The 13,141-nt window shown below is 47.6% G+C and overlaps 1 protein-coding gene across 3 annotated transcripts in view; it reads right to left on the bottom strand.

Moving 5' to 3' along the window:
• Positions 1–3,252: 3,252 nt before the first annotated feature.
• ALDH18A1 (aldehyde dehydrogenase 18 family member A1) overlaps positions 3,253–13,141 on the bottom strand; it is a 36,059-nt gene continuing 26,170 nt past the window's right edge. For 2 of the 3 annotated variants that reach the window (XM_084903514.1, XM_084903513.1), the window contains exons 12-18: positions 12,061–12,281; positions 11,167–11,304; positions 9,086–9,281; positions 8,860–8,981; positions 7,680–7,866; positions 6,633–6,728; positions 3,253–4,392 (exon numbers count right to left, since the gene is read on the bottom strand). In XM_084903514.1, the coding sequence (XP_084759640.1) occupies positions 4,211–4,392; positions 6,633–6,728; positions 7,680–7,866; positions 8,860–8,981; positions 9,086–9,281; positions 11,167–11,304; positions 12,061–12,281 (1,142 nt within the window). In that variant the 3' untranslated portion in view covers positions 3,253–4,210. The remainder of the gene's footprint in view (positions 4,393–6,632; positions 6,729–7,679; positions 7,867–8,859; positions 8,982–9,085; positions 9,282–11,166; positions 11,305–12,060; positions 12,282–13,141) is intronic. The other variant, XM_084903515.1, reaches the window with a different exon arrangement.

Genomic DNA, 13,141 nt, shown 5'->3' on the forward strand with positions numbered 1-13,141 from the left:
CTGATAGGTAGGTGTTAGTCCTCTATTTTTCCCAGCAAGGAAACTGAGACTTATTTTAGTAAAAGTATGTCTGCTAACTTCACATAATTTCTCGTTGGCAGGGCAGGCCAGTATGACTCCCAAATGCATGCTCTTCCCACTATGTCACTCTGGCTAATTCTTTGGAATAACAAGTCTCTTTTTCTAAAATGCAAGTACTTCCAAGAGAATTGTTCCCATTGAGTCATCAGTTTAAAAACAAATGCTTTTCTTGTACTTTGGAAATTAGCTTTCTTGAGCCCAATTTTCTGCTGATCCTGGGTCTAGGGAAATCTACAACCCACCCTCTGCTCTCCAGAATTGCCCGAGAATTTAGCCTTTTCTTCATCTCTTACAGAGCAATTTAGCATTCCCATCCTACCACAAAACCTGAATTACAAAACCTATCAATGAGCTCAAGAAAACAAAATAACCTTCTAAGAAAATCCACAAGGCCTTATGGGTAATTGTGGCAAATAGTGCCAGCAGCTTACCCAATATTTATCATTTTTTCTTCCTTACAAAGAGGATCCTAGTTTTTGTTAAGACAAGGATGTGCCTAGCTACAATTATATTTCCCAGCTTCCTTTGCACCCAGAATGGTCCATGTGGCCACAAACAGTTCCTTCCCAGCAGCCATATTTAGGCTAATCGATCCCACTTCCAGCTCCCTGATCAATTAGGATAATTTCCCTCTACCCCATTTCCATCCTCCCCTACCAATAGACTCTTACTTCCTGGAGCTGCAATGTGCCCAGATCGCTTATAGATAGGGGAGGCCACAAGCCAATTCTGGCCAAGCCATTGGTTGGGCCTTCCTGGAAAGTCACTTAGAAGGGGCAGCTGGCAATATTATTTTGCCCAGTTATTTTTCCTTCCTGCTGTCTAGGATGCTGTCCTGATGGATGGGATACCACTACCACCTGCTGGAGGTGGGAAGATAATAGATTTGTTGTTGTTGTTGTTAATCCTCACCCAAGGATATCTTTCTGTTGATTTATAGAGAGTAAGAGGGGAAAAGACACACAGAGAGAAATATCAATGTGAGAGAGACACATCAATTAGATGCCTCCTCCTGCATACACTCCAACTAGGGCCAGGGGTAGGGGCCTGCAACTGCGGTACATGCCCTTGACCAGGATCAAACCCGGCTAGGGCAATACAATTTTTTTTTAATCCCATGCCGCCTGAATAAATGTTGCCAGAAACAGTCCCCTTTCTCTATCTCAGACCCAAAACAGCGTTTTTATTGCTCGTGCCTTCCTCAGTAGCAGCCACCCACATACTCCAGGTCTTAAATGTTTAATGAAACCCAGCGCTCTATTCCTCCCTGTGGAGGGCAAGGCTTGTCTTCTGGTGACCAGATGGAGCCGGCCTGGGAAAACCCGGCTCCTGAAGACTGACTCCTGAGGAACAGAAGGAACGTCTGGTTTCCTGTGAAGCGCAGTGAAACATGGAGTTGGGCATGTGAAAGCCGCAAGTGACCTTCTCTGGCTTATTGGGTGCTTGCTGTGTGCCCAGGCTGTGCCAAGTATTTAGATTACCACCTATTTGGTAGGAGGTGTCAAAATTCCTACAAGGAAACAGGCTCACAGAAGTCAGGCGACTTTGCCCAAAGTCACTTGTTTAAGTGGCAGAGCAGATGTTTGAACCCAGGTACATCATCCCAGGTCTTCTAAGGTGAAAGCAATAGAAATCCAACTCAAACTTGCTTCAGCAAAGAAGGGAAATGATTGAACTGAATCCAGGGGTGGTTTCAGGCACAGATGGAGCCAGGGGCCCAGGCCCTCTATGTCCCCTGGCTCCCTTTCCTCTGTGCGGATACTGCTTACAGCCTCTCTACATGGAAGGATGGATATTACCGGCTTTAGTCCTTGAGAATTAGAGTTTACAACTCCGGAGAGCTTTTCCTAATAATGGCAGTAAAAATCCAATTCCACTAGTACACTGTGTGGCCAAGCGTTAATCACACGCCTGGCCCTGCAGCAACCGTTGTTCGCAGGCAAACAGACTTCTCAGACCCAGGTCACAAGACTACCACTAAAAATAGCCAGGTCCTGGGATATCAGCATCCCTCCCCTGAAGCACACAGACTGAGGCCAAGTACTGCAAATGCAGAGATGGTTCCCTAAAATAAGTGGGACAGAGCAGACAACACCTATTGCAATATAGCCTGTCGCTGTGCTTATCGGACCAAACCCCACCCCAATTCTTGCCCTAAGAAGAGCAGCTCCAGTCAAGAGGATGCCCTCAGCCATTTGGAAGTAATACCTTCCTGTTTACCCACGTGAACTTCTGCCCCAAATCGGAGTCTTCACTTGCGTTCCGCCCCCACGCCTGGACTTCTGTTTGCACGGTCCCCTGCCCGAGTCCTGCCCGCCACTTCCTCACTCCCGACGTCTTTCTTGGGGTCCAGACCCAGGCCTGCCCCCTTGGCATCTTCCCCAAAGGCCTGCGTGGGTCACTTGCTATTCTAGACGCCAGGGACGTTTGTCGTTTGGCTGTGCGCTGATGGTGGGATTCGCCATGCAGTTCCAGGCGGGACTCGGTCGCCTTTTCTGGCAAGCTATGGCCGAATCCCCCACTCAGAGGACCGCAGGGTAACTTGCCGGACCGTGTCGGGGTCCGGATGAGAGGCAGTCTAGAGCCAGTCTGGGAACATGATCCACATGACACCATTGAGGATTCATCAAACATCCTCCGAGGATAAGCAGCAGCATGTAAGTGATGGCTATTTTTTTTGTTAAGTGCCTCCATGAGACCAGAAATCTTTCAGCTGTAGACTCCAGGGACCCCAAGAACAGGAGCTGGGAGGAGGGTGAGGGGTGAGAGCTGCCAATGAAACAGGTGACCCTGAGGTGAGGTGGTCAGCTGGGGCCCTGGCCACCCAGGTGGACACTGTGTGGACCTGCACAATGGTGGCATGCTTGTGTCATACACACCAACTTCAGACCATCACCATGCTTTTATTCCTTCAAGTCCTCGCATTCTCCTCTCCCGCCTCTAGTCTGGAGTCCTGGCACCTGCCGGGCTGCCTGCACTAGTGCAGTCGAGGCGGAGGGTCCGGCTGCCTCCCAACCAGCTCCCAGGGAGACAGTGTGCAAGAGTGAGGCCGTGAGGCCGCCGGACCGGGAACGGGAGGGAGGGGAATAGCCAATGAGGGAGAAAACGTTAATCTGGCACACAGGCTTTTCATAAGAACTTTATTTCTCAAAAAGGGGGAAGAATCCAAAGTATTAAAATAAACCTCTAATTTTATTTCAGAGGGAAAGGATAGGATGACAAAAATCCCTATAAAAATTTCAAGCATAATTGTCAGATACTACTTCACCCTGATCCTACACCTCCTGTCTGTGCTCCAGGTTCCAACCGCATCACAAGTGCTGTCAGTCTCCTGGGCCGGAGAGGCTGCGAGCGTCCGGAATGCTTATAGTTTCTCCACAAATAAATACAGATCAACCTCCCAGCGGAAATGACTGGCCCATTTTGGTGATTGTTTTTGATGAGAATGGTGCCCCTCATCTAAGTTCCAGACCTTTCCTTTTTGAAGATGACTATGAGTGTGAAAGAAACGTGGAAACATGTATTAGGTATGGCTCTGGTACCAACCAAATGCCAAGGGAGACTCTACCTCACTGAGGCAATAAAAAGGGGAGAAGCGGCCATGATTTTCCCATTGCCTCCGCCTCGGACACCTTATCTTTGTTTCTATCACTGAAGAAAACTGGACCATGAAAAGCAAAGTCCCTATTTGGAGCAATTAAGCAAAGTCCCTATCCATAATAATTATTGTCTTTTAAAAAATATATTTATTGATTTCAGAGAGGAAGGAAAGATAGAAACATCAATGATGAGACTCATTGATTGGTTGCCTCCTGCACGCCCCCTACTGGGGATTGAGTCCACAACCTGGGCATGTGCCCTTGGCTGGAATTGAACCTGGGACCCTTCAGTCTGCAGGCCAACGCTCTATCCACTGAGCCAAACCAGCTAGGGCCATAATAATTACTTTCTAAAAAAAATAAAAAAGAAAACGGTGAGCTGGATTGTGCCATTAGCCAAGACCAATGCTGCCCAAACAAGCCCACAGCAGGAAGGCCTTCAGGGCGTGGGAGCTGGACCGGCTCAGCCCAGGTCCTGCAGCGAGCTCACCCGTGAGGACCTCTCGGAACACCGCTCTCCTCTGCGGCTTTCAGTTGGTGTTGCTCTGAGGAACAGGGAGGTTCTCGTGAAGATACTTCAAAGTTCCGTGCTCTGAGAAATCCGAGACCACGTGGTCCTGCCCTCGCAGCAGCCACTTAGTTGTAAGTAGTCCCTCAAGTCCTACGGGTCCCCGAGCGTGGATTCGCGAGGTACTGATTCCCACTTCAGCTCCTGCAAAGAAGCACGGATGAGGGTGTGGTGTTTCCCGCCTCTGCTTCCTGTCTGCTCACCAGCCCCTCGCCCTCCCCTGCCCATCCTGCCGGCCAGCTTGAGTTTCGCTGTCCCCACGTGTCTCTGGTCGCTGTACATCACGCCGAGCCTCCTTCTCCTCCTCCTCCTCAGGAAACCCAGCGTGTGGGCTCGATTGTGCTTTACCAGACGTGCTCTCTCTGCTATCTGTTCAGTGTGTGGACTGCGCACCGTAATTTGACAATGGGGCATTTTCTGAGTTATATAACAATGTTTAGTATGGAGGTTTCATCTCCCTAAATATTCCTCAAATCCCAGAAAGGGATAAGTTCTCAAGATCCCCCCAAATTCTTAGCACTAAACTGAATACATAAAAGGGGTTGCTCATCTCGCACTCTCGCTCCTGGCTCAGATGTGGCCATCAGGAGTCTTCCTGGGTCTGGCTCAGTGTTCTGCACCTCCCGCGGGGGAAGCAGGGTCCCATGTCCATCACAACTGCACTGAACACGTACTGGCCCTGGGGATGAGGTGGTAACTGGTACAGTCCGTTTTTGTGGGGCAGCTTATGTTCTTGTGGACAAGGCAGCCAAGAACTCCTGTGACAACTATGTGGGTGGGTGGGGCCCACACTGGGCAGGGAGATGAGGAGCCAGCCAGGGAGGGGCGGGTACAGGTGCTGCAGGCAGAGTGGAGTGAGGAGACCGAGTGGAGATGAGCTTGGGGTGTGATTGGCAAGGAGCCTGTGAGCACCACATTCCAATTCTGTTAACTAATGTAGAGACCACGTGACTCTGGACGTGTTGCCTCGGTCATCTTTCGTGCTTTGATTTTTGTCATTAAAAAAATGAATAAAATAATTGATCCATTATGGAGATCTAAGGGAGCTACTGCATGTGATACATTAACACAGTGCTGGGGATACAGTAAAAGCCCAATAAGTATTATCTGTCAGTGTTACTAGCGCATTTGACTCAAACAGACCCTGAGCTTCTGCTCTGAGCCAGGGACTGAAAGAGGATGGAGGGATCCCTTGCTTTCCCTGCATCTTGACTTTCGCTTCAGAGCTGGGCTCCTCAGCCCTCAAATGTATGCTGCTATTTCTTCTTCAAGGCCACAGAATGCAAAACTCAGTGGAAGTGATGTGGTATTAAATCAAAACCCCAACACAATGGAGACAGGGAACTAAAAATAAGTCATTCTTGTTTAATGACTAAGAATAACTGAGTAAAATTCCCTTTATAACTTTTAACAATTCAGTGACAACTATTTGTCTCTATGCAGATCATCTATTCAAAAGTTCAGAGGGATTACAATGTTTCAAATGCTTAAACTACTTCTCCGATTTGTCATAATTGCCTCATTAAAGCTTTGTATAATGGCACCCCTGACTACTGGGGATGAAGATTTTATTATTATTTTTAATATATTTTTATTGATTTCAGAGAGGGAGAGGGAGATAGAAACATCAATAATGAGAGAGAATCATTGATTGGCTGCCTCCTGCATGCTCTCCCAACCCCCAAATTGGGGATGGAGCTTGCAAGTTGAGCACATACCTTGACCGAGAATCGAACTCATGACCTCCTGGTTCATAGGTCAATGTTTAACCACTGAGTCATGCTTGGGTGAAAGATGGAAGGGGAGAAGGGTGTGTTTCAGAAGCTTTTAGAAGTAAACCTTGCACCCCAGGCTAACCTGTCTGTTTCCGATGCTAACACATAAGCCCAGCATAGTCACTAACACCTCTGCCCTGCCCCATGGGGAATTCCTAGCTCCGAGGCAACCTGGCTGTGTCTCTCTACAGAGTAAGCCTGCAGTAGCAGTGCTCTCAAGGGACTGGCAAAGACCCCTGTTACCACCTGTGCCTGGAGACAGGCTGTGGTCTGCCTGCACTGCGTGGGAACGGCGGGGCTTTGGGCTTGCACAAGCCTGGGTTTGAATGCCAGCTGTGTGACTTTGTGCAAGTTACTTCACTTCCTTGAACCTCAGTTTCCCCACCTATGAAAAAGAAAATACAAATACCTACCTTCTTAATAAGTGGAACACCCAGAGCACAGGACTTTATCAGCTACGATTTTCTCTCACAACTCTGTATCCACCCTCTCACAACTCTGTCTCTTATCTTGACCAAGCATGTAACCACAGAGGTGAGCCGTCTCCTCCACCCTCATCATGCTCCTTCAACCACACCGCGGTCCTTTCTCCACGCCCGGAGTCCTTACCCAGCCCGAAGCGGTAGCCATCAGAGAAGCGGGTGCTGGCGTTCCAGAACACGCAGGCACTGTCAACGTGCTGCAGGAAGAACTCTGCTGTTTTCTCTGCGGCAAAAAGAGAAACTGAGTTAGGATGATCTGCAGAGAACACCCTGCTTCTAGCCCTCACCTGGGACTGCCCGGGGCAGGGTCCAGGCACCAAGGGGCTTCCCGTGTGTTAAACATCGATTTGTGGAAAACCCAAAGAGGAAGAAGGCAGACCGGCCTCATCAGTGACTGCTGTGGGAAGAGTAGCTGCTTGGGAGCTCCTACTGCAGAGGTCCCCTCGCTGCTACACTGTTTATTTAGAGGCTGTGGACCCAGTCTTTAAGTCTGAAGTCTAAGTTCACATGCACTAGCTGGATGACCTTGGGCAGGTTTCTAAACCTCTCTGTGCCTAAGTAAAACAGGGATTGACAATGACCTAGCTCACAGTGTGTGGAGAGAATAAGATGAACTGACATCCACAAAGCACTCATCACAGTCTAGCACATAGTAGGTACTCTATAAATGTTAGCTGTTACTATTAGTGCTGTTGTGATTCCCTGAGTGAACTGTAAATTCCCTGAGGGGGTGGGGGGGCACTCTGGCTTTCTTAATCACTGGGCCTGACACCCACGCATGTTCTGCAATACACATCTGTAGAGCGAATGGATGACTGTGGCATTGGTTCTGCCCTTACTCTCCTGAACCTTGGTTTCTTCAGCCATAAAATGGGTTTATTCTAATAACCTGGAAAGACTGTTGTGTGGATTAAATGGTAGCGCCTGTGATGCAGGAGTCATCTTTACAGTGGAGCTAATAGTCTCTTTTCTGCCTCCTCCTACGGGGCCACCATCACTCTATCATGAGGTAACAGATGTGAGAGCACTCAGCAAAGCAGCAAATGCAACCGACAGCCAGCATCTCATCAGTTTGCTCGGTTACGTCTCCTACAGGCCAGGAGGCGCGGAGAGGAGAACCACGAGGAGACGAAGGCAGAGCGCAGGCGCCTCCGCTGCAGCCTCGGGCACTGACCGTTCTCCGTGACGATGACCTCGGTGTGGGAGCTGCCGTACTTGTGGATGTGGTCGATGGCCTCCTGGACGCTGTCCACCACCTCGATGCACAGCTCCAGGTCCCCGTACTCAGTTCGGAGGGACTTCACTTCTGAGGGGCTGAAGGTCAGATAGGAGGCGAACTTGGGGCCTGCGTGAATTTTCACCTGGAACAGAGGAAGTGCAGGGGCAGCAACAGAAACCCACATGAGAGCAAGCTCACACCTCTTCTAGACCAGCAGCCGGCCCGATCAGAGGCCACTCGCGTGAAGGAACCCCAGCATGAGTGAGCATGTGCCCTAACTCCCTTTTAATTTGTGAGGTGCATTTTCAAACAATGCTCTCAGGCTCTCAGTAGGTCCGTGCCATACTTATAGCTGACTGGAGCCTCTTTTCCAGGAAAGGATGGGCGGGAAGAAAAACGTGCTGCAGGTCAAAGCGACCAAGGCTAGCAGTCACTCCCCCAGCTGCTGCACAGAACTCTGCCAGGGCATCGATACTTCTGACGGAAAACTTAGGGCTGTCCGTTTTTGTCTGGGGAGCATCTATTTCCTTGCAATAGGAATGTAAGATGGAGCATATGTTTATGTTGGAAACTTACTGGTATTGATTGTTTATAACCTTAATAAAATAATCTCAGAAAAAGAGGATATTACACAAATTGTTGATTCCCAATACCACTGTATTAAGTAGGTTAGTACTGGTAATTGAAGACATTTGTGGAGGGGCGGATGCAATACATTTTGGTTTGAGAACATTTCCGCACAATCTTTTCAAACCGAATCCAAACAGGAATGTGTTCAGATTCACAAACTTTAAACTATGCCGCCTGAATAAATGTTGCCAGACACAGTCCATTCAACGGGCTGCCATGCGGTCTGTCTTCTCGCTAATCCCTCCTAGCACTTAACACTTTCCACTCGGGAATGAAGCCATTTGTGTGTGTGATTCTCCCACCCCCTGGGCTGTCAGAAGACAGGGTCCTGTCTTCCTCTTACTCCTCTCTGCTCCTGAGCACAGAGCTTTGTACATAGCAGATGCTCAAAAACACTGCCTCTGGAACGGCCTCACTGTGTGGAGATGCTCCTGGTCTAGTCCCACAGGCTCTCAGTCTCCACGGGAGAGGCAGGAAGTGGTGCGATCCTGTGGGCTTGTCTTACCTGTTCCACACGCAGCATGTCAATGATCTGGTCAAACAGGGGTGTTCTCAGCAGGTCTCGGTGGATCAACAGAGTCTCCAAAGCGTTACAGGCAGCTGGATATTCACATTTAGAGTCTCTGACTAAAGAAAGAAAACAGAGTTGCTTCCATTAACATGATTCAGAGCCACTAGGATGGATCTGACAAATGTTTTGCCTGTGGAACAGGGGACCCTGTCCAGCTCACCCAGTCTGGAGGCTTTATCGACACTGGCCTCTGAGTCCACATACATGTGGCAGATCCCTTCGCTGTGCCCCATCACGGGGATCCCCTTGGCGGCCTTCTGGATATCTCGGACCAGCTGGGAAGAGCCGCGTGGAATGATCAGATCTATCAGTTTGTCTAGTCGGCAAAGATCTTCCACTTCTTCTCTGGTATTCACCTGAAGAGGCAGAGAATAAAAGGATAAAGAGGGCGTCTTCTAACCCCATGAAATACAGAAGTGGCAACATCCCCGTTACAGTCATGTGCCTGCACCTCCTGAGCACTAACCAGGCACTGTGAGAAAAGACTAGTCCCTGATCATGGGAATCAGTGCTGTCCTGCAAATGCTCACCAAACTCTGCACACTAAGTGCTTTGCTGGGCATGACCTGGTCCCTGCCTCCAGCAGCTCAGAATCTAGTGGGAAAGAGGGGGTTAGGACACAAGCAGCCATACACTGGGCAGATAACTTTTTAAATGCCAGGAGAGGTAAAAGTGCCATCTCTGCAATTAGAGGAGGCACAGATTATGCCATGTGATGAGGGTCACAAGAGAAAGTGTCAGCCCTGGTCATTCTCTAAACACAGCCTTAGTGACAAGCTGGGTCTTGCTAGGGAGTCTGGTTCTTCATGGCTTCTGCTGACAACCTCAACTCTCGGATGCTGGCGGGGCTAATGACAGTGCTTATGTTAGGACACTGACATTGAAGGCATCATTTTATCTTCTTTATTTTTTATTGTCCCCTACATGGTCACGTTACTTTTAAGAGAAATACAAATATGTTTACAAAAATGCTCACAGCAACTTTAATCTGCATAGTCCAAAGCTGGAAGCAACCCAAATGTTCGTCAACAGAAGAAAGGACAAACTAGTGTATGCATGTAAATGGAATACTACACGATAGTGACAGAGAAGACTACTGCTTAGGTGCAACAATGTGGATGAAGCTCACGGACATCACAGTGAACAAAAGAAATACAACAGGAAAGAGTGCATTGTGTGATTCCATTTATATGAAGTTCAAGAACAGGCAAAAGAAACTGAACATGAAAGAAGTAAAAAGCAGTTACCTGGTGGTGGGGGCATACTGGCAGGAAAGGGCACCTGGGAGCCTCTGGGAAATGTCCTGTATCTTGATATGGCAGGTGTTATGTATGTGCATGTACATATGGTCAAAATCACATAGGATCTGTATACTTACTGCATCTATGTTGCACATCAATAGGAAGGAGGGAAGCAGAAGCCTCTGAATTAAGCTAGGAGGTGGCAGAGCTGGGATTTGAATCCACTGCTCTGTTGCCATGAGAAAAACCCAGACTCATCAGTGAGCATGTGATGCAGCAGTTTTGAAGACCCTCGCCCAGCAGCCCAAAGAATCCTGCGCTGTGGGAGTGAGTAGCCTCGATGGAACAGGAAGGACCCGGAGCCAGCCTTAGTCCAAATCTAAACCACTACAGACTGTGTGACTTGGTGTGAGTTACTTAACCTCTGTGCCTATTTTTTTTCTATATATAAAATGGGACTAAAATCAATATTTTTCTCATAGGGTTGTTGAGAGGATTGAGAGAGAGAGAAGAAAGTGCCTTGCCCATAGCAGGTGTTCAATAAATTGCAACTCTTACTATCTAGTTCAGAAATTCTACTTGACAATTGAGGAGTATAAGACAATGGTTAAAATAACAACAACAATAATAATAACAGCATGACCTCACATTTACACGCTCCCATGATGGTTTATGATAAGCTTTCATAAAAATTGATCTCATCTGACTTGGCCTAAATGACTGCCAGTGTGCAGAACCCAGGCCTCACACTCTGGTGCTGATAGGCATTCTCACAAAGTCAATGGTGCCGGGACACAGCTATGCGAGAGTATCCTCCCAAAGCCACCGAAGACCCACCGGGCACTGTCCAATGTCAGCAGACACTCGGGCCCTGCTGCCACTTCAATTAAGCCTGCCCATGGAAGTGACTCAGACGCACATGGCCTAAGCTCTGCTTCCAATACCCAAAGACCTGACCAGGCTCCTCTGGACCCGACCCGGCTCATTCTCAGGGCCCTACCAGCTGTACGGCCTCCTTGACTCCGTGGATCGAGAGTGCCTCCTGGGTCAGGACATGAAGAATCCGGTTGCTGTGTGCAGCCTCCTTCCCCCCTTTGAGTAACAAGCCATTACCACTTGCAATAGCCAAGGCTGCCACCTGCAGGTCAAAGGGGAGAGCAGTGAGCCAAAGGGAAAAGAGTGTAGTGTCAATACTTCATAATACTACATCCGCAGGCTGATGCTCTACCCAATGAGCCAAACCAGCTAGGGTTAGACATTCTTTTTCTAAGATGTACCTTCAGGAAGCCATCTGAGACACTGATAACAAAGGGCCCTTTTTTTGCATGGACTATAAGATGAAGGACCTGCGAGGAGGGTAGCAGGGACTCTGGGGTGAGGAACAAAGTGCCTAATGAGCTAAGATACTTGGAAGTAGGCTCCTGTGGTAAGGGAGATTCATCTGGGTTTAAGGCCCAGATCCACATTAATAAGTTTCACAATACTATTACCTTCTATAAACTTCAGTTTCTTCAACTGTAAAATGCACACATAAATACCTCCTTTAGAATTATTGGAAAAACAAGCAACATAAATTACCTTAAGAACAACATGAGAATAAAGTCTCAGTGGATAGAGCATTGGTCTGCGGACTGAAGGGTCCCAAGGTTCAATTCCAACCAAGGGCAATGCCTAGTTGTGGGCTCGATCCCCAGTTGGGGGAGTGCAGGAGGCAGCCAATCAATGATTCTCTCTCATCATTGATGTTTCTGTCTCTCTTTCCCTCTCCTTTCCTCTCTGAAATCAATAAAAAATATTTTTTTAAAAATTTTATTTTTTGGTGGGGGAAGATAAATCGTTCTTACTTAAAAAAAAAATAATCTTTGGGAGATTTATCTCAGCATTAGTCACATACCTGGGGTAGACAGTCAGGGCGAGATTCAAAGATGACCAATAGGACTCCGATTGGGACAGTCACTTGTTCTAGTTCCAAGTTTTTGGCAACTCGGATGCGGCGCAAAACTCGCCCCACGCTGTCCTGGGAGGAGGCTGCGATCTGCCGCAGACCGATGGCCAGGCTGTTCAGCTTGGACGTGGAGAGGCTCAGTCGTTTCAGCAGAGGAGGTGCGAGTCTCCCTGGGGGTGTGAAAATGCACGATAAAGGAGGAGACCTGGGCAGCAGCAACTGTCCTGCTGGACGTGTGGTGCTGTCTTCGGACAGACATGGAATTAAGGGGCTCTCAAGAAAACAAGGACATGCCACTGACACAGCTTTTCGGAGGGGGAATAGTTCACCATATAAAAGTATGTAAACCTATACCTTGTGTGCAAGTTCAGCTCCAGAAGCTTATCATTTGCATGAGTGAACTTGTGTGTAAGGAGGATACTTATCACGGCATTTTTATAAGAGTGGGAAACTGGGCTCCACCTATAAAATCAGGCAGTGGGCTACCATGCAGTTAACATAATAGCTATATTAAATGATAGGGAGAATATAGTTTGTGGAAAAGGAAAACTACAAAACAGTATGTATGGTAGGATCCTATTGATCAAACATGACATGTTTCTAAGTCTGGAAGGTATCAAAAACAGTGGTGAACACTGTCTATGTTTTTGCATTATTTTAATCTTTTATAAGAAATGATTAGAAGCAATGAAGATGTTTTCTTTTAAAATAAAAACTTAAATAGAATTTTAAGTTAACAAGTAAAATTTTCTTTAAATTTAGGCCGAAACCGGTTTGGCTCAGTGGATAGAGCCTCGGCCTGCAGACTGAAAGGTCCCAGGTTTGATTCCGGTCAAGGGCATGTACCTTAGTTGTGGGTACATCCCTGGTGGGGGGTGTGCAAGAGGCAGCTGATTGATGTTTCTCTCTCATCGATGTTTCTAACTCTCTATCCCTCTCTCTTCATTTCTGTAAAAAAATCAATAAAATATATTAAAAAAATAATTTAAAAAAATTTCCACTAAAAAAAAAAAAATCTTTAAATTTAAAT

This window comes from Pipistrellus hanaki (assembly GCF_964339955.1).
Source record: "Pipistrellus hanaki genome assembly, chromosome: 14".
Lineage (NCBI taxonomy): Eukaryota > Metazoa > Chordata > Mammalia > Chiroptera > Vespertilionidae > Pipistrellus > Pipistrellus hanaki.